This window comes from Balaenoptera borealis, assembly GCF_965194805.1.
Source record: "Balaenoptera borealis genome assembly, chromosome: 7".
Lineage (NCBI taxonomy): Eukaryota > Metazoa > Chordata > Mammalia > Artiodactyla > Balaenopteridae > Balaenoptera > Balaenoptera borealis.
In genome coordinates, this window is record NC_138864.1 from 71,265,577 (window position 1) to 71,286,199 (window position 20,623).

Here is a 20,623-nt window from a genome sequence, read left to right on the forward strand (position 1 = left end):
ACTCAAAATGTTTACTGATTTTTTTGAAAAAGCGTTACATACTTATTGTAGAAAATTTAGAAAAAATTGAAAAAATATAAAGCAGAGAGAGAAAATCACCTAATTCCAACAAAAAAATAGCTACTATTCACATTTTGGTATTTTTACCCTTTTTTGTTTCAGTGAATTTATCTTAATACTGTGGTAAAAGAGGACTTATTTGATCCAGAAGTCTTCATACTGTAAATATGATACCATTACTTGATTGATAAGCTAATAACAAACACAAGTAATATTTCCTTTCTGTGAGTTGAATGTCAACACATTCTCCTTGAGAAACTGCAAAGACCTGTCATACTGTTATACGGTAAAGAGAGTTTTATCAAGTAGGGATGTAGAAAGAAGAAATGAAGGAAAAAGAACGTTTGCAAATGCAACTTACCTCATCATCATCGGCATCATACTGGGCATAGTGCTGTTCAAGCAGCTCTCTCTGGCGCCTTTCTTGTTCCAGCGTCTGGCTTATCAACTGGGCAACCTCACTCACTTGTCCTGGTTTTTCTCGCCCAATAACAAATCTATACAAAGGTTAAAGAAAACTGATATAGTTAGACTCTCCAGCAAAAAGGAATGCTAAGAAAAGTAACCAAGCTTCATATTTCATCAGGGTACATCAAACCTCAAAAAACTACTACCTATATTTTTTGAAAGGTATGCCTGGGTAGAAGAAGAGGTTAGCTGAGCAATTAAAGTGATTTTTGCAGCCACAGCCCAAAGGAAAAGAAATGGGAAAAGTAAAGGACCATAAAAAATTATTACTTTAGGAGAAGACAAAACAGATGTAATCCATTCTACAGTACTTTACACATTTTTGATGCCCTGCAAAATGAAAGCAAGCTCATAATTTACTGTACCACTGAACTTCAGAATCATTTTCATAATTATGTCCTCTTTATAATGCAAAAACCACTTCAAAAATATTTTGAGGTATGGCATACCCTGTGTGAGTAAATAAATAGAGAGGCACTGACTTTTTGCTAAGCAACTGTAACTGTGGAGATAAGAAAAAGAAGGGGAAACAAATGTAGTTTTTGGTTTTGTTTTTAAAATGAAAAACTAAAATAAGGAGAGGTGGCAAATTAGTTCATTTCTTTTGGAGAAAGATGCTATGAGGAAGGATGTGGCCTCAAGAAATAAAGAGTCAAGGGGAAATATCTGTTGATACTAATTCCTATAAGTATAAAGAAAAAAACAGGGAAGACATTTACTTATTGCCAGCTAGTCACTTATGATACACCCTCATTGATACTATGGTTCTTCCTCAACAAATTAATATTCACTTTTTAACATCTTTTCACACTAATATATGGTTCTATTTTTCTAAAAATACAAATAATATGTCTCCATGATATAGTTTCCATATATTATTTAACTTCATTATTTTGGATGTAACTCTGTTTAATCTTGCTTCTATGCTTAATTGATGATTTCCTCTGATTATAATATGTTGCTATTTTCAATTACAATTTTAAATGAAATACTTTACCATTCTCTGTACAAATTCACTAAAGGTCAAAATTTTTATACTTGGATGTTAGTAATTAAATGTCTTTTAGAAATATTTTTATGTAGTTTCAAACAGGACTGTTGAAATTATGCTGGGGTATTCATTTATCATCTGAGTTATTTTCCTTTGGGAAGTTATTAATTATTGAGTTGTAATAATTGTTTATATATTCTGGATATATATCCTTATCTATAAATGTTATAGATACATACACTTACACAGATACATACATGCACACAAATCATATATGCATATGTTTGATTTATTACCTTCTCTCAATCTATGGCTTGCCTTTTCATCTTAACTGTGTCTTTCAAGGAAGTCCAATTTATCGCTTTTTAAAAGATTGTGCCTTGTGTTTCCTAAGAAATCTTTGCCTGATTTAATATTGCTAAGATTTTTCTTCTATTTTTCTTGTTAAAGTGTTAATGTTTTGATTTTTTATTAGGTATGAGAAATCTCTCAAACTAATTTTCATGCATGATGCTTGGTAAGGGGGGAGTTTCATTATTTTCCAAATGAGTAACCAGTTGTTTCCATACCATTTCTTAAAAAGACTATTCATTACCACCACTGAATTACTCAGGGACATTTGTTGAAAATCAATTGACCATGTACTTGTGTGCTGATTTTTGGACTTTCCAATCTGTTCCATTGATGTATTTATCCTTGTACCAATACCACACTGCCTTGATTACTATATAGTAAATCTTGAAACTAGGTGCTATGAGTTATCCAACTATGTATATCTTTTTCAAAATTATTTTGACTATTCTAAGTTATCTAAATTGCTATATAACTTTTACAACCAGCTTGCCAATTTCATTTAAAAAGCCCATTGATGTTTCATTTGGTATTGGTTTGAATCTATAGATTGTGGAGAACTGACATCTTAATAATATGGAATTGTCTGATCCATGAACATGGTATATCTCTGCATTTATTTTTCTTTAATTATTTCTATTGAAATATAGTTGGCATACAATATTATGTTAGTTACAGGTGTATTCATAATGATTTGACACTTGTACACATTATGAAATGATCACCACAATAAGTCTAGTAACCATCTGTCCCCATATTAATTATTACAGTATTACTGACCATATTCCTTATGCTGTAATATTACAACACCTTGACTTACTTATCATACAGCTTGAGATTTGTATCTCTTAAAACCTTCACCTATTTGGCTCACTCTCCACACACACCCCTCCCTCCAGGCAACAACCCATTTGCTGTCTATATCTGAGTCAGTTTTAATTTAAGTTTTTGTTTTGCTTTTCAGCTTCCAAATTTAAGTGAGATCCTGCATTATTTGTCTTTCCTTTCTGACATATTTCACTTAGTATAACATCCTGTAGATACATCTATGTTGTCGCAAATGGCAAGATTTCATTTTTTATGGCTAATATTCCATTGTATAAATATATCACTTTGTCTTTATCCTTTTGCCTAATGTTGGACACTTAGGTTGCTTCTGTATCTTGGCTATTGTAAATAATGCAGCAATGGACATTTGAGTGCATATATTTTTTCAAATAAGGGTTTTTGTTTTCTTCAAATAAATACCCAGCAGTAAAATTACTAAATTATATTGCAGTTCTGTTTTTAATTTTTTGAGGAACTTCCATACTGCTTTCCATAGTGGTTGCACTGATTTACAATTCCAACAACAACACACAAGGGTTCCCTTTTCTCCACATCCTCACCAACGCTTATTTGTTGTCTTTTTGATAATAGCCATTCTGACAGGTGTGAGGTGATATCTCATTGTGATTTTGATTTGCATTTCCCTGATGATTAGTGATACTGAGCATCTTTTCATGTGTCTGTGGCCACATGTCTTCTTTGGGAAAATGTCTATTCGGGTCCCCTGGCCATTTTTAAATAGGGTTCTTTGCTATTTTGATGTTGAGTTATATGAGTTCTTTGTATATTTTGGATATAAATCCCTTATCATTTTGCAAATACCTTCTCCCATTCAGTTGGCTGCCTTTTCATTTTGTTGATAGCTTCCTTCACTGTGCAGAGCTTTTCAGTTTAATGTAGTCCCATTTGTTTATTTTTGCTTTTGTTTCCCTTGCCTAAGGAGATGTATCCCAAAAAAATGTATTGCTAGGACTGACGTCAAGGAGCATACAGCCTATGTTTTTTTCTAGGAGTTTTATGGTTTCAGGTCTTACATTAAAGTCTTTAATCTATTTTGAGTTTATTTTTGTATATAGTGTGAGAAAGTAGTCCAGTTTGGTTATTTTGCATGTAGCTGTCCAGTTATCCCAACACCATTTATTGAAGAGACTGTCTTTTCCCCATTTTGTATTCTTGCCTTCTTTGACTGACTATTTAAGTGTCATTTTACTTCTGAGATCTCTATTCTGTTCCATTGATTTATGTGTCTGTTTTTGTGCCAGTACCATACTATTTTGAATACTGTAACTTGGTAGTATAGTTTGAAATCAGAAGCATGATACCCCCAGCTTTGTTCTTTCTCAAGGCTATTTTGGCTATTTGGGGTCGTCTGTGATTCCATACAAATTTTAGAATTATTTGCTCTAGTTGTGTGAAAAATGCTTTTGGTATTTTGATAGGGGTTGCACTGAATCTGTAGACTGCCTGAGGAGCACTTTAACAATATTAACTCTTCCAATCCATAAGCACAGAATATATTTCCATTTGTTTATTTCATCTTCAGTTCCTTCCATCCATGTCTAATAGTTTTCTGAGTAAAAGTCTTTTACCTCCTTAGTTAGGTTTATTTCTAGCTATTTTACTCTTTATGATACAATTGTAAATTGGGTTGTTTTCTTAATTTCTCTTTCTGATATTTTGTTGTCTGTACAGAATTACAGGAGATTTCTGTATATTAATTTTGTAATCTGATACTCTACTGGATTCATTTATTAGTTCTAAGTTTTTTGGTGGTGTCTTTAGGATTTTCTATATATATAGTATCAGGTCATTTGCAAAGTGACAGTTTTAATTCTTCTTTTCCAATTTGGATTCCTTCTATTTCTTTTTCTTGTCTGATTGCTGTGGCTAGAACTTACAATACCGTATTGAATAAAAGTGGCAAAAATGGGCATCCTTGTCTTGATCCTGATCTTAGAGGAAATGCTTTCAACTTTTCACCATTGAGTATGATGTTGGCTGTGGGTTTGTCATATATGGCCTTTATTATGTTGAGGTATGTTCCCTCTATACCCATGTTGTGGAGAGTTTTTATCATAAATGCATGTTGAATTTTGTTAAAAGCTTTTTCTACATCTATTGAGATAATATAATTTTTATTTTTCAATTTGTTACCGTGGCTATCACATTGATTTGTGGATATTGAACCATCCTTGCATCACTGGGATATATCCTATTTGATCATGTTATTATATAATCCTTTTAATGTATTGTTGAATTCAGTTTGCTAACATTTTGATGAGAATATTTGCATCTAGGTTCATCAGTGACATTGGCCTGTGATTTTCTTTTTATGTGTGGTAATTTTGTCTGGTTTTGGTATCAGGGTGATGCTGACCTCAGAACAAGTTTGGAAGCATTTCCTTTGCCTTTACCAACGAGACCTTTTTCTTTTGTAATTTAAATGTCTCTAGTTGTGGTCTTCTTTCTTCTGCTTAGAGAAGTTCTTTTAACTTTTCTTGTAAAGCCAATTTAGTGGTTTGAAATCTTTTAGCTTTTACTTATCTATAAAACTCTTTATCTCTCCTTCAAATCTAAATGATAGCCTTGCTGAGTAGAGTATTCTTAGTTGTAGGTTTTTTTTCCTTTCATCACTTTGAATATATGGTGCCACTAGCTTCTGGCCTGCAAAGTTTTTGCTGAAAAGTCGGCTAACAGTTTTATGGGAATTCCCTTGTAAGTAACTAGTTGGTTTTCTCTTGCTGCTTTTAAGATTCTATGTCTTTAATTTGTGCCCTTCTAATTATAATGTGTCTTGGTGTGAACCTCTTTTGGTTCATCTTGTTTGGGACTCTCTGTACTTCCTGGATCTGGATGTCTGTTTCCTTTCTCAGGTTATGGATATTTTCAGCTATTATTTCTTCAAATAAATTCTCTGCCCCTTTCTCTCTCTCTTCTCCTTCTGGGGTCCCTAGAATGCGAACATTAGTATGCTTGATGTTGTCCCAGAGGTCTCTTAAGCTAACCTCATTTTTAAAATTCTTTTTTCTGCTCAGCTTGGGTGATTTACACTACTCTGTCTTCCAGTTCATTGATCTCTCTGCATTTATTTAAAAGTTTAATGTTGAACTACACATGTCTCTTCATTCAGGCAGCAAATTTGGGTAGCGTTATAGCTTCCAGTTAGACACACTTTAAAGCCTTGTAATCTGGTATAATTTACAGTACAGATTTGCAATAAAAGAATGTCATCATGGTAAGTGTGGTCCAAAGGGAAAGCACACAGAAGTGGAACTGAACTATTCTCTATGCCGTATTTTCCTCATGTGAAAATTAGTACCTACCCCATATGTCTAAAGGAGTGACAGAAGAATAAAATGTGGTACAGACATGAAAGGACTTTAAGGCACTATTATTAAGATAAGACTAATAAAATCTCCCATTTGGAAAATGTGTAACATTCAAATTACCTGTCTATATTTTCTAAATGTTTGGTCCATTTTTAAGCTGTCATTATAAGTGTGTCCTATTGTATGTGTATAATCTAGCATACATAGAAATGAGTGGAAAATATAAAATTTAAAGTAAGGTTATTATTTCAAGTATGGATTCAGAATATGGACGTACTGTGATAGTATAATTTAGGAGTTAAAAGTGTATGTAAAAGAGAAAAATGGCTTTGACAGAACAAATCCACTGAAACATGACTTATTGGCTCTGTGACCCTGAGTGTATTAAAATTTCTAATTCTTAGTTTCCGAATTTGTAAAATAAATATAATAACAATAACAAACAAATATATAATCCATATAAAAAGCTTAACTAAGTACCTGGTGCCTAGAGAGTATTAGTACATGTTTACTGTTGCCTTTATCTAGATAATATATTAATATCTACACAGGGTTGAGTGCATTTCAAAGTACTATATGTACACACTGTCCAAATTACTTATTTGTTCTCACTAGTTTTGAAAGAGAGAAGGTTTTTGTGAGTCAACCACAGGAAAAAGATAAAATACTTGCACTGAAATGTGCTCTAAAAAACCTTAATTTCAGTTGCATTTGAAATAGGAAAGTATGGATTATATAATCACTCCACATTAAATTTTAAAGATCATCAAAATATAACAATTAAAGCCAGCAACAATCAGACCCTCTAAATATATGTGACCAAATTAACTGACATTTATGCACAATTATTATTTATATTTTAGACATTATCCCCAGCTGAAATGACAACACATGTAGTCAAATCATCTTGTTTATAAACTTAAAATTCCTTTAAGAGAAAAATACTTTTCTTGTTACTTTCTATTTTTTTTCCTTGCTTCAGTAAGGAACAGTGTGATCTTTTGTATTTTAGCTATAAAGAATGAAGTAAAAAAAAAAAAAAAAACACGTAATGTACATTTAAATTAAACTTAGGTATTTTCTAAGCTTACAATTTACAAATAATGGCAATATTAAAAACAAAATCTATAACTAGGGTTTATGTTTTTACAGCGTGGCGTGTTTTTACAGCGTGCCGTGTTTCTAGTGTTTAAAACAATCATGCTGCTTCAACATGAATTATTTTACAAAAAACTGTCCCCTCTCACCCTCAGGCTGAGATAAAATAGGCAAAGGCAGATAAATCAGTTTTTCCTTTTCTTTTCATCTATTATAAGACAAAGCAATGTCCATGTACTGTCCTTTGGAGTTTAGATGACGAGATTATATGGAATTCATTTGATTAGTTTATTGAATTCTCTGGTGAGCTGTCAAACAAAAACAAACAACTATAAAATTCCATTTACAATTTGCTGAATTGTAGTCATAAAGAATGATGTGAGAGGTTATGTTGAAAAATGATGATTTATGAGTGTCTGTTTTTCCGATATAAGCTATTCCAATAAAAGTGATACATTAGTCAAAAATAGCACTTATTATGACATCAAAAATTTTTAATTATAAATGTGGAATTAATCTAAAAAAGGAAAATCTAAATCAGGATATAGTTATTAGTTCTTATAAAATCAATTCTTTCATTCAAATGTTCTATAAACAAATATTTATCATATGCACACAAAAAACCTTAATAATAAAAAGAAAACTAGATGAACAAGACCTATTATCATTTTACTTCAGCCTTGGGTCACAAGATCACATGGTGCTTTTAAACATTTTGGTAAAAACTCTTTTTTTTCTATATTTGATGACATCTTACAGTGTGAACTTGATAGCTGTTTAAATATTTAACTTAATTTTACTGAGCAATGGTGGCAAAAGTATATCCATCCCCCTTCACTAAAATTTGCTGATTGTGTTCAGAGGCTGAAGTTCTGCACAACCAGGCTTTTCCCTCTTTCTTATACTTGAAGACTCTTACATATTTTTCCTTTCCATATTGGGATCTAGATTAATATACTATATATTTAGCATTTAAATTTTTAAAAATTCATCTAAAAATGTTTGCTTTTAAAAGACAGATCTGAAATATTTAAACCTAATTGTAAGCCTTAGTTCCTGGAAATGAATTTTGTATCTAATCCAACTCTGATTATAAAGAACTTTTTTCTACACTATAGTTCAATGTAAAAAAAAAAGTAGTTGAATTATTTAAAAAACATTGCCTAACTCATGCTACATCAAGGACTATATATTTTCTAAAATGCTACATCCTTTCAAGAAATGACATTTCTCTATTTAATAGTTAGCTCTGATGTCTCAGGTTTAAACGTTTACACACACAAATACTAAAAAGCATTTTTTGAGAATCTTAATCTGTACATAGTGACACCAGAAAACATCTCATTAAGCCGAAGTGCCCTTTAAGTAGTTTTCTGAAATCCCCACTGTCTTTAATCTTCTTCCTATCACCAGTTGTTGCTGACTATTCTCATATATATGAGAGTAAAATTTTATTATCCATGGTCCCAACTTTAGAGTGGCTGCTCCTCTAATCTGAGGGAAAGGGGATAGTCTTAGGAGTAATGTAAGTACAAAATCCACAATGATTCATGATTTCCATGAACATGATAATACCCTCACTGCCCTTCATTATGTATGACACTCCATTACACCCAACCACAAAACCAAGGCTCTGTTAAAAAGTGAAACTCTCAATTTCCCCTTGTGTGTAATGGTGACAAAAATTCTTATCAAAATGATGTGAATGAAGTGAAAACATTTCAATATTCAATGCATTTCAATGGAGATCTCAAATATACCAATGACATTATATAAAAAAGAATATTTTAAAGCTTCCATACTTAGAAATTACATGCCCAGGGGTGACTCCAAAATAAACATGAGCATAGCTATAAAAAAGTCACTTATCATTCACTTATATTTTCTTTTGAATATTATAACCTCTTCCAAAAAGGACAGAGGAATATTTAAGACCCTCAGATTAATTTATTTTCTATTGTGTGTAACTATAGTTCCTATAAAATCCTGACCTCCAGAAGTGTTATATGACTTGATGTCAGAAAGTTGTTAAATACATTCACTGGGGATAAAAGCATGATGAGTGCTTAGTGATTGAGCACAAGTAGCAGGTACTTTTCAGAAAGCATTTAAAGCTTAATGTGAACGGCACTGAAGAGCAAACAAAATTTATTAGAAATTTCTCATACTGAAGCACAATCTCTTCTATAGCATCACTTTCCTAGAACAGCTGCCTTTCAGTACTAGGAAGGCTGTCTGGAGTTAAAAACAACAACTCATCCTTGTTCCAGAGTTCACTCTTTCAAATGCTTTACAATTGTTACCATGTCTTTTAAATTTTTTCTATATTTTAGGCAAAAGTTTGTAGACTCTTTTATGTATAGAAGGAAAAACGTTTAGATCTCTCACCATCCAAAGGTCAGTCTTTCTTAAATAGTCTCAAGGTTTTCAGGGTTCTTAAGATAAGGTATGCAACATTAAACATAAATTATATTATGGTATAACATTAATCTGTCTGCCTGTCTATCCATCTGTCTGTGCATCCATCCAACTAGTTACTGATCACTACATAATAGGCAGCCTCTAAGATGGATTCAAGTAATCTCTGTATTCTTATATCCATGTCTTGTGTAATTCTCTCCCGTTGAGTGTGGGATGGACTTGTTGACTCACTTTTATCAAATAAAATACAGAACTGATGGAATGTCACTTCGGCTCTATGAAAAGATGGCAGATTGCATCTTGGCTACTCCCTTGGATCACTCCCTCTGGGGAATCTAGTTTCCATGTTATGAGGCATCCCTGTAGAGAGGCTCTCATAAGAAAGCTGGGAAGTGGATCACAGAAACTGTGAGATTAAAAAAAGTATGCTGTTTCAAGTCGTTAAATTTGGGAGTAATATGTTATGCAACAATAGGTACACCAATTACGCCAGGCACATAGTAGTAAATAAGATAGGCAAGGTCCCACTTAAAGCTACAGACCCAAAAACATGAGTTCTTAAAAGTTACGTTGCAAGTCTATGTTTGAATAAGGAAAAGGGTCCATACGTAATAAAGAATTTTATATAGATATATTTTTTCTGGTAAAAACTCAATAACAAAATATTTTTAAAATAAAAGTATACAGCACAATAAAATCTACATATTGTTAATGAAATTGTTTGACTACATCTGCCTTTCTTAAAGAAACATGATCCTCCTTCCCAAATCACCATCACCTCAATATAATTAGTTAGCATAGCACTTTTTAAGTTAATTTTAACTACTATCACACATTTTAAGAATCAGTTTTACTGAAGTCAAATTTATATGCAACAAAATTTACCAAATTTAAATTGTATAATATGTTGTGACAAATATATATACAGTTGTATAACAAACACAAAAACCACAATATAGAACATTTTGTCACCCCAAAAATGTTCCCTCTTTCTTCTCTGCAGTTTAAATGGATTCAAGCAGTGTAAAGCCTTTTGTGTCTGGCTTCTTACTCAATATAATAGTTTTGAGAGTCATACATGGTGCTAAATATATTGGCAGTTCATTCCTTTGTATTGCTAAGAAATATTTCATTGTATGGAATATAATACAATTTGTAGATGCATTTATCAGTTAAAGGACATTTGAGTTGTTTCCAGTTTGGAGCTTTTTTGAATAAAGCTCCTATGAACGTGCAAGTATGAGCCTTTGGGTAGATACATGTTTTTATTGCTCTTGCATAAATAGCTAAGAGTAGAACTGCTGGCTGGTATGATAAGTGTATGTTTAACTATATAAGAACCTGTCAAACTGTTCTGCAAAGTGGCTGTGTTATTTTGCATTCCCACCAGAAATGAATGGATGTTATATTAAAGTTGCTCTACATCCTTGTCAATGCACGGTAGTATCAGTCTTTTAAATTTCAGCCATTCTAGTGGGTGTGTAGTTGTACCTCACTGTGGATTTAATTTGCATTTCTCCAATGATTAATGGTGTTGAGCAGCATTTCATGTGCTTAACTGTATATCTTCCTCAGTGAAGTGTCTTGTTAATTGATTTGCAGGTTTTCAACAGGGTTATATATCTTCTTATTGAATTATAAAGAGTTCTTCATACCTTCTAAATAACGGTGCTTTATCAGATAATTGTTTTGCAAATATTAGTCAGTAGCTTGCTTTTTTATTTTAAGGGTATTTTTCAAACAAATGTTTTAAATTTTGATGGTTTAATTTACCATTTCTTTTTCTTAAATTTCTTGCTTTTGTGTTCAAAAGATCTTTGATTAACCCAAGATCATAAAATTTTTGCCTGTTTTCTAGAAATTTTATGGTTTCAGCTGTTGCACTAAGGTCTATGATCAATCTTGAGTTAATTTTTGTACACACTGTAGGATGAAGGTCAAGTTTTTTTTTTAATGTGGTTTTCCAATTGTTCCAGCACCATTTGTTGAAAAGACTACAATTCCCCCCATAGAATTACCTTGGTGCATTGGACAAAAATCAGTTGTTTATGTCTGTGCAGGACTATATTGGAACTGTCTATTCTGTTCCATTAATCTGTATTTTTATCCTTATGCTTAAACCAGACTGCTGTAACTAGTGTAGTTTTCAGACAGTGGAAGTCCTTCAACTTTGTTCTTTGTAAAAAATGTTAATTTCTCCAAAAAAGCTTGCTGAGATTTTCATTGTGATTGTGCTTTAATCTGCAGATTTGGGGGAAACTGAAATCTCAACACTATGAGAGTCCTGTACCACACAAAGACTTGGGCTTCTTGGTACCATGCCCATGCCCATGGTGGTTTAAAATCTGGAGATCAACAAGTCTTGTGAAACCCAGTGGAGGGATGATAACGAAGACTGTCTGATTCCTCCATGCCCAGTCCTTCAATGTTTATCTTTCTCCTGCTGTTGTTGTGATATATCATTTCTGAGTATAAACTATTTGAGTTCCGTAAGTCCTTTCCCTAATCAATTACTTAAAGGAATTAACATGGTTAGCATAGTACTCACCATGATCTCACTATGATTACTTAGTTTTAAATGATATCAATAAAATTGAGGAAATAATAATGGTTTTCCAATGCTTTCAGCCAGGCCTGGGCTTCTAATGCCCCAGGAATATAGCCTGGTTTGAGCTGAACCACTTCCTCACAGTGGCCTAATATGCTTTAACTCATATAAAAGATGTAGGGTTGAAAAACACATACGCCCTTGGAAGTTATCATATTAAAATACTTGTCTTATAATTTCTCTGGTGTGTCAAAAATGGCACACCAAGGAGGTTTTCATTAGTACTATTACTTCACAAATTCAGGTGTAACAATTCAGAGTTTAATAAAATAAAGCAGACTATGGTCAGATAAAAAGTGATTCTCTATAAGTGTGGGTAAGTCAAAAGAACTTCATTGTATGATTTTGATTTATATCTAAATGCTGGCACCAATTTCATATGCATTTCCAGGAAATAAATTTAAAAATCTATCTCCAATACTTAAAATATAATCATATCCAAATCTCAGCTTCAACTTCCTTAACACTATTAGTTTCTTATCTTTCCCCTTCCTGGCTCTTTAAAGTCATGAGTTTCATACATTCCCTCCAGATCTGTGCTTAGTAGTTAGAAAAATTCAAACTAAATTTAGTGATTTTTCAGATATCCCTTTTAAAAAATAAATTTTAGTAACCACTAAATGTGATAGCTAGCTCATCAATAAATAAGAAATATAGAACCATATATGTTTTAAACCCTCAGTTTAAAATGATTCATTAAAAATACAGGTCTAGTTTTTGGATCTTGTTTCTGTATTAATATCTTATGAAGAACTACCACCTAAAATATATTCAGAGGGTTCAAATATTATTTCTAATAAGTTAAAATTGAGAAAAGACTTCCTTGGTGGCACAGTGGTTAAGAATCTGCCTGCCAAGGCAGGGGACATGGGTTCGAGCTCTGGTCCGGGAAGATCCCACATGCCGCGGAGCAACTAAGTCCAAGCGCCACAACTACTGAGCCTGCGCTCTAGAGCTGAGCGCACATGCCACAACTACTGAAGCCCACGTACCTAGAGCCATGCTCCACAACAAGAGAAGCCACCGCAATGAGAAGACCACGCACCGCAACAAAGAGTAGCCCCTGTTCGCTGCAACTAGAGAAAGCCCACGCACAGCAACGAAGACCCAATGCAGCCAAAAATAAATAAATAAATAAATAAATAAATAAATTTTTTTAAAAAGACCCAATTAATTAGGAAAGAAAAGACCCAACTAATTAAGACCCTGAGTTATACAATTTCAATCAATTAAAACCTATGGTTAAATAATTTGGGGGAACAAAGGAAGCTAAGAGTCCCATTTTGATATCAAGTGATATCATTTTTGCAAAGTGAATGAGGAAATTAAATGTATGCCTTTAAAAAATTAAAGTGGAATGTTCTGTAACCTCAAGGTCAAAAAAGTGGCATGAATGATGAATGTTACCAGGATGAAGAAATCACTAGGGGATAGGGAGATCAAGGAGGATTTCTTGAAGGGCAAAGGAGCTAAAATATGTTCCTCAAGATAAGTAGGTTGTAACCAGAAGACAGTATTTTAAACAGAAAGAATGATAGAAAGGCACAAAAACAATAATTCACAAGTCATGTTTGAAGGATGACGACTACACTAGTAAGACTGTACTAGAGCATGAATATAGGGAGAGGTAAGAGATAAGACTGGGGATGAAAGACTTTTAATACCACGATAAGAACTTAGATTCTGCACAGAATGGAGAGAACTTAGATTCTGCACAGAATGGAGGGCCATTGAAGGTTTCTAAAGAAGAGAGGGACATAACGAATGCAGAATTATTATTTCCACCCACAGGTCTTAGTTCTACTACTAGAGTTATGTAGAACGAGTCAATTCCTTTTTCCATGATAGCCCTAAAAACTGCTATTATGTTCTTCCATTAGGGATAAGGATGAGAAGGACAGATTAAAGAAGGGAGAGACTGAAATCATGAAACAGTTAAGCCATTCGCCATCCGTACAAGGCTTGAAATGAGCACAAAATTATGAAGAGAAAGAAAGGGATGGCTATGAGTTCATGTAACTACAAACCTTTTTCCAACTGAGAAATGTGCTTATAAGTTGAACATATTTCTTACTTTATTTCACTTTAAAATTCACTGCAGAGTGTAATGAGCAGCTTCAAAACCAAGTTCTTCACTGACACAGAAAAGTGCTGTCTCAAGAACAGACAGCAATTCTGCAGAGACAATCACATTTACTGAGGGGCTCACCCGTGCAGCTCTGAGAGTACATCCGACAGTTTTCCCTGCACTCTTTCCAATTATTTTACATACTTTTCTTAGGATGATGGGTATTCTTGAAGCATTAAAATAGCGCCCATAGAAGTCATTTAGGTTGTATTCTTTAAACATTCCTTTCATTGTTAAAGGATGTTTTCCAATTGAAAAAGTGTAAATTATAAAACCTAAATCCATGCTTGTGCAACATAAAATATGCTGCAATAAAATCCTAATGTTACTCTCTTTATAGCAATATTAACTAATCGATATTTTCAGAATATTTGGCAGTTTAATTTTGATGATGATAACACTAAAACACTTTCATAATTACACACAGTAAATAATGTCCTCTTATGTGTTCCTTTATAGGATTTATGGAAAAGTATAAGGCATAAGCAATACTATATTAAAAAATAAGTACCCTGTGACCAAATAAAATGGATTTCAAACCTTGACCTTAGTTGGCTCAGGACTACTTTGTTTTCCAAGCTACAAATTTCAGGACCCCAGGGTTGGATATAAATTTAAGGTCCAAAATAATGTACCCTCTGTCCTATTAAGTTGGAAAAGTTATAGTTTACCAAAGATTTGTCCTTCCTGATTCTTTAAAACAATAAAGAGATTTAAAAATGCATTTATTAACCTTAAATCATTCAGCCTGCTTGTCTAGTAACATGTATCATTGGATATATGTATCATCATTTCAATTTCAATTTACTGTATAACTGGTTTTATTGAAAAGATTTGGAGTCTAAATTCATATTTATTGAGAAATTCTGTCTTCCTAGAAATTACTGCTATGTTAGCAATAAGACACACTAACATAGCTTGGTAATTAACCATATTGATTCACACTGTACACTTCATATCTTTGTGTCTTTCTAGAATACTATAATTTTTAGTTTTAAATTACATTTATGAACTAATTACAATAAAGAAGGAAAAATCTTAAACTAAAGGCAAGTTTTTATAGTATTTAGATAAAATTCTTCCTGTAATTATAGGTACAGTTAGAGAGAAAACTAAAATTCAACAAAATATCAAGTAACCAAATTGTATGTCTCAAGCCACATACCTGACATTGCCCTTGGTATTTCTGAGAACTGTTGCAGCAAAATTCTGTGTGACACCCACCAAGCTGATTCCATCCACTTCCACAATCTGGTCATTGACTTGTATTCTTTGGGAAGAGCGAAAAAATTACCCACAATTAGTTTTTCTGATAATATATTATCATTCCCAATAAATGAGTTGACAAAATTGATTTTCAAGATACTCTTATTGCTTCAAAATTTGTCTCCAAGCTCCAGATCTTAGTCAAAAGCTTAATGTTTTTTAAAAATTATTTTGAAAAACAGAAATAAGCAATGATAAGTGGAGAAATTCCGTTTATCCAACATCCATACTCCTATCACAAAGAATTGATAACTGCTAATGGATGACATATTTAAACCATTTTTTAGCCCTTAATAAATCACATAAAACATAACAGATCCAACTGAAATACCCTTTGGGCCTCATACCTAACCCTCATCCCACCTCTCCTCCCCAAGGAAAAATATCACCAGGAATTGCAGGGAATCCTTCCTATTCAAGTTGTACACTTGAATTATGTAATGCTCGTTAAGTGTATGTGTAATGCTCATAAGGGTATCTATATAGGTAGATAGATATACACACGTATATAAATGCACATATACACACACACGCACATACATGAGTGTATGTGCGTGTGCGTGTATATTTATTTATGTCTAGGAGGTATATATAGTATTATTGTAGTTTACCATATAATGCCTTTAAATTTATATACATGTTTTATATATACCATTTTTTATTCCTCAAAATGAAGTATTTCAATCATGGAGAAATGCAGAAGAAATTAGATAATAAACACTCATGTACCCAACACCCAACTTTATCAAATCCCAGCACTGCAATATTTGAGTCAGATGTTTTTCTAAAAAAAATATTACAAAAAAGCCAAAGCCCCTTTATTATTTGTCTTCAATTCTATTCCCTTCTCTGCTTCTACAGAAGTAACTATCATTAATTTTGATGCTTAGCCTTTCTACTGATGCTTTGAAATAATACATACACTTGAATAGGCACAATATGTGTACATCTTCAGTTTTCAAACGTTATGAAATATACCTCTCTTTCTACAATTTAGTTTTCTTCACTCAACATTATATATGAGATTTATCCATGGTTATAAATACAATTCTAGCGAGTTCATTTTATTTTACTTAATTTAATTTATTAATTTATTTTTTGGATTGGCAGTATTTTTATTCTCTTTTCTGGTAGGTCTAAATAGGAAGCCAACTTAATTCAGAAGTTGGTAAGTGATAACCTAGCTAGTTCATTTTAACAAGCACATAGTATTATCTTTCATGAATATTCTAAAATATATTCATCCATTATTTTGCAGATGGGCACTGTATTGTTTTGAATTTTAGCTATTATGAATACTGATGTAATAACTAGTTTCATATGTCTCCTTACGTACATGTGTGAGTTTCTCCAGGATATATAGCTAGAAACAGAATTTCTGAGTCAAAGAACACAGGCATTTTCAACTTTAGCAAACTGACACATTTCAGTTCAAAATGCTTATACCAGTGCAAATTCCCAAGAGCACTGTAGAGAGGTTCTGAGTCTCTCCACACCCTCACCAATACTTGGTATATTCAGACCCTTTAAATACCACCAATCTTATAATTGTAAAAAGGTATAATGTGATTTTAATTGCATTTCCCTGATTATAGTGCGGTTCAATGTTTTTCCGTAAGTTTGAGTCATAATGTCCCCTTCTGAAAACTGTTAGAACCTGTCTTTTACCAATCTTTGTTGAGTGTTTTTTCTCATAGATTTATATAAGATGTCTTTATCCTGTATACTAACACTTTCTTAATTAAATATGTTGTAAATATCTTTGGCCCAATCTGTAGCTCATCTTTTCACATTTTTGAGGGAAATGGTGGTTTTAAGAACAGTTTTTAAAAATATAATCATATTTTTAATTTTGGCTTTATATTAGGTAGTTTTTATGTTTTGTTTAAGGAATCCCTTTCTGCATCAAGGTTATAAAAACATTCTATATTTTCTTCTAAAGGTCTTAAATTTTGCTTTTCTGCATTTTTAGTTATCTACCTGGAAATAATTTTTTATTATGATATGTGTTAACAATCTTTTTATTTTTTCCAAGTATATAAACAATTGGGTTAACAACATTTAATAGTCCACTTTTTATCCACTGAGTTGTAGTGCTGCCCCTGTCAGGTTTCAAATGTGCATCAATGTGGTTTCTACTTGACTGTCTATTTTTGCACACTTACATTGTTTCATAATTAGTTTTGACATTTCATAGCGTAATTCCCTTTACCTAGTTCATTGTCTTCAAAATTTTCTGAGCTCTTCTTGGGCTTTTTCTCTTCATAGTTTGTTTTGGATTTACTTGCCAAGTTCTCTAAAAACATTTGTTGGAGTTTTAATAAAATTATACTGATTTTTAAGATTAGTTTGGGAAAAACTGAATCTTTATCATATTGATTCTTCCCATCAATAAAAATTAAGTGCTACTATAATTATCTTGAGCAGATGTTGTATATATCACATGTTGTTGCTATGTATTAAGAAAAGTTATTTAAAGCTTGGAAATAAAAATCAAAGGAGAGGCAATATGTTGTTTCAATGTCATGTACATACATTATTAAACAGGCCCAACCAAGGATAATTTGGGGGAATGTATTTTAATTGATCCACTGTTTTTAAAATTGATTAAAAGTCTTAGACATACTAAAGTAGAATGTTAATTTGTAGACTTTTGTCCTAAATAAAATCAGATACTTTTCTTCTGTTATTAAAGATAATCCCGGGCTTCCCTGGTGGTGCAGTGGTTGAGAGTCCGCCTGCCAATGCAGGGGACACGGGTTCGAGCCCTGGTCTGGGAAGATCCCACATGCCGCGGAGCAACTGGGCCCCGTGAGCCACAACTACTGAGCCTGCGCGTCTGGAGCCCCTGCGTGTCTGGAGCCCCTGCGCGTCTGGAGCCTGTGCTCCGCAATAAGAGAGGTCGCGATAGTGAGAGGCCTGCGCACCGTGATGAAGAGTGGCCCCCACTCGCCGCAACTAGAGAAAGCCCTCGCACAGAAACGAAGACCCAATACAACCAAAAATAAAAAATAAATAAATTTATAAAGATAATCCCATAGGTCATGGTTTATTTCCCTGTAGAATATTAACTGGTTTTGTATCTATCTTAGCAATGTTATTCTAACATTACTTTATTAACTTGCATGTAAATACCTACTCCTAAAATGTTCTTTGAACCACACTTACCATCTCACTGGTCCTCTCATTAATTAGTGAGTTGAATAAAGTCTGATACATGTACGCTTTATATTTATGAAAGTCATCTGTTAAACTCTGAATATTAGCCTGTAATAGCTTTGGAGTTTCCATAAGAGGCCAGAGTGGATTCACAAAACTAATTCAACTGTGTTACCACAGAAATGCATTCATGAACTTTTGCTTGGTCCCCAGAGTTAGTCTAAAGCAGTAATAGAACTTTATCTTTGCTACCATGTTTTTTTCTAATTCAGTACTTTTGACTTTTTTTTTCTTGGCTTTTGGCCATGTTGGTTTTGACCTAGTTTGCACTAAATAGCAGCGACATCATCATCAACAACAACAATAAATAATTCCCCACTGGTAGAAGAAATGACTGGGAGTGTAATTTCATAATCTGACCATTTGAGACTTCTAATGGGATTATGGGAATCTGTTATCTCCCATGTGAGAGAAGGTAAAGAATTTGAGTTGCTATCCTTTAATTTCTTTGTCTATTTGTGAGCTCAAACTATTTCATTAAAAAAATTCATGAACACTAGAAAGCAAAAAGCCCTTTGAATCTTGACCAGTGAGTTTTTTTGTTTCTTGGATTACTTAACCTGTTTCTGAAGTTGCAGAACTGAGGCTACAAATCTCTGTGCTGCTGTAATTGAGAGAAACCATGATCTCACTGCTTGCATATGAAGTATGTTCCTAACTTAGAAGGGTATTAATAAACTAAATTATAAAGCCTCTTAAATTAAAGGAGCAATAACCTAATTGCTTCATAGAGAATAAAAAGCACTTTCATAAATCTTATATTTTTGTATCTAATGAGAGTTTAAATGTGCTAGATGTTTAAGAAAAAAAATCCTTCTTGGAGATTCTGCTAGAAGCTCAGAAGTATTTTCATATACGAGACCAAGTTCATGTAATAAAAAAATAATAATAATAAAATAATAATAATAATAATAAAATCTGAACTTCCTAAAATTCTGATACAAATACTGATCAGATAAATTAAGTACCCCTACATAAAGTTTAAAAAGCATATAAAATTGTGTTCAACTAAACTGAATCATAATACTAACAAACTTTTATATCAATGGTAATTATGTTTTATAGAGTGTTAGCTTAAAACATGATTTCCAAGATTCTTAGTTATTTCCAAAACCTTGGTCATAAAGCTTTTAATATATACAACTCTCCTTATGTTAAAATGTTACAAAGTTACTATAACTTTGCATCATGTTAATGAACGTGTTTATCCTTGCACTTTAAGAATATGTAAAAATAGTACACGTGGCTGTAGAAAATTGTATTTGTTAGTCTGATAAATTGCTTGTGTATGATAGGTGATTATTATCAACTTCCTATCTATGAGTGAAGGTTGTTTCTAGAAGGTGGTTAGATAGACTATGAGCTAAATTTAAAATGAGTAATTAAGACTATGCTAACAGCAATAGCGATAGAAAACAAAAATGAGTAGGTAAGGTAAACAGAATGAAGTTCTGTTTTTCAAGAAAATGAATAGCAGTTTAGCCCAAAAGTATCAGCCTGTTTTAGAATATGAAAGAACATAATGAAGATCAAAACTTGAGTGTGTGGAGCAAGTTGAGGAAGGTTTAAAGAAGTGATTTTCATTTGCCTTGGTTTACAGCATGTGGGGCCAGAAAGATGCTATAAAATGTGCTGCATTTTGACAAAACTTACTCAGTTTTGAAGGACTTATTCAAAATATAATTTAGAAGAAAAGAGTGTAGTTCTTCTACTACCAGAGTTACACAGAACGAGTCAATTCCTTTCTCCATGATAGCCCTTCATATATTTGAGAACTGCTATTATGTTCCTCCATTAGGGGTAAAGGAAGAGAAGGACAGTGAAGAGAGAGACTGAAATCATGAGACAGTTAAGAA

The 20,623-nt window shown here is 32.7% G+C and overlaps 1 protein-coding gene across 13 annotated transcripts in view; it reads right to left on the reverse strand.

Annotated features, from left to right (window-relative positions):
• PPP1R9A (protein phosphatase 1 regulatory subunit 9A) overlaps positions 1–20,623 on the reverse strand; it is a 296,255-nt gene that overhangs the window by 102,878 nt on the left and 172,754 nt on the right. For all 13 annotated transcript variants that reach the window (XM_082398179.1, XM_082398187.1, XM_082398180.1 and 10 more), the window contains 2 exons: positions 15,448–15,552; positions 422–557 (listed from right to left, as the gene is read on the reverse strand). In XM_082398179.1, the coding sequence (XP_082254305.1) occupies positions 422–557; positions 15,448–15,552 (241 nt within the window). The remainder of the gene's footprint in view (positions 1–421; positions 558–15,447; positions 15,553–20,623) is intronic.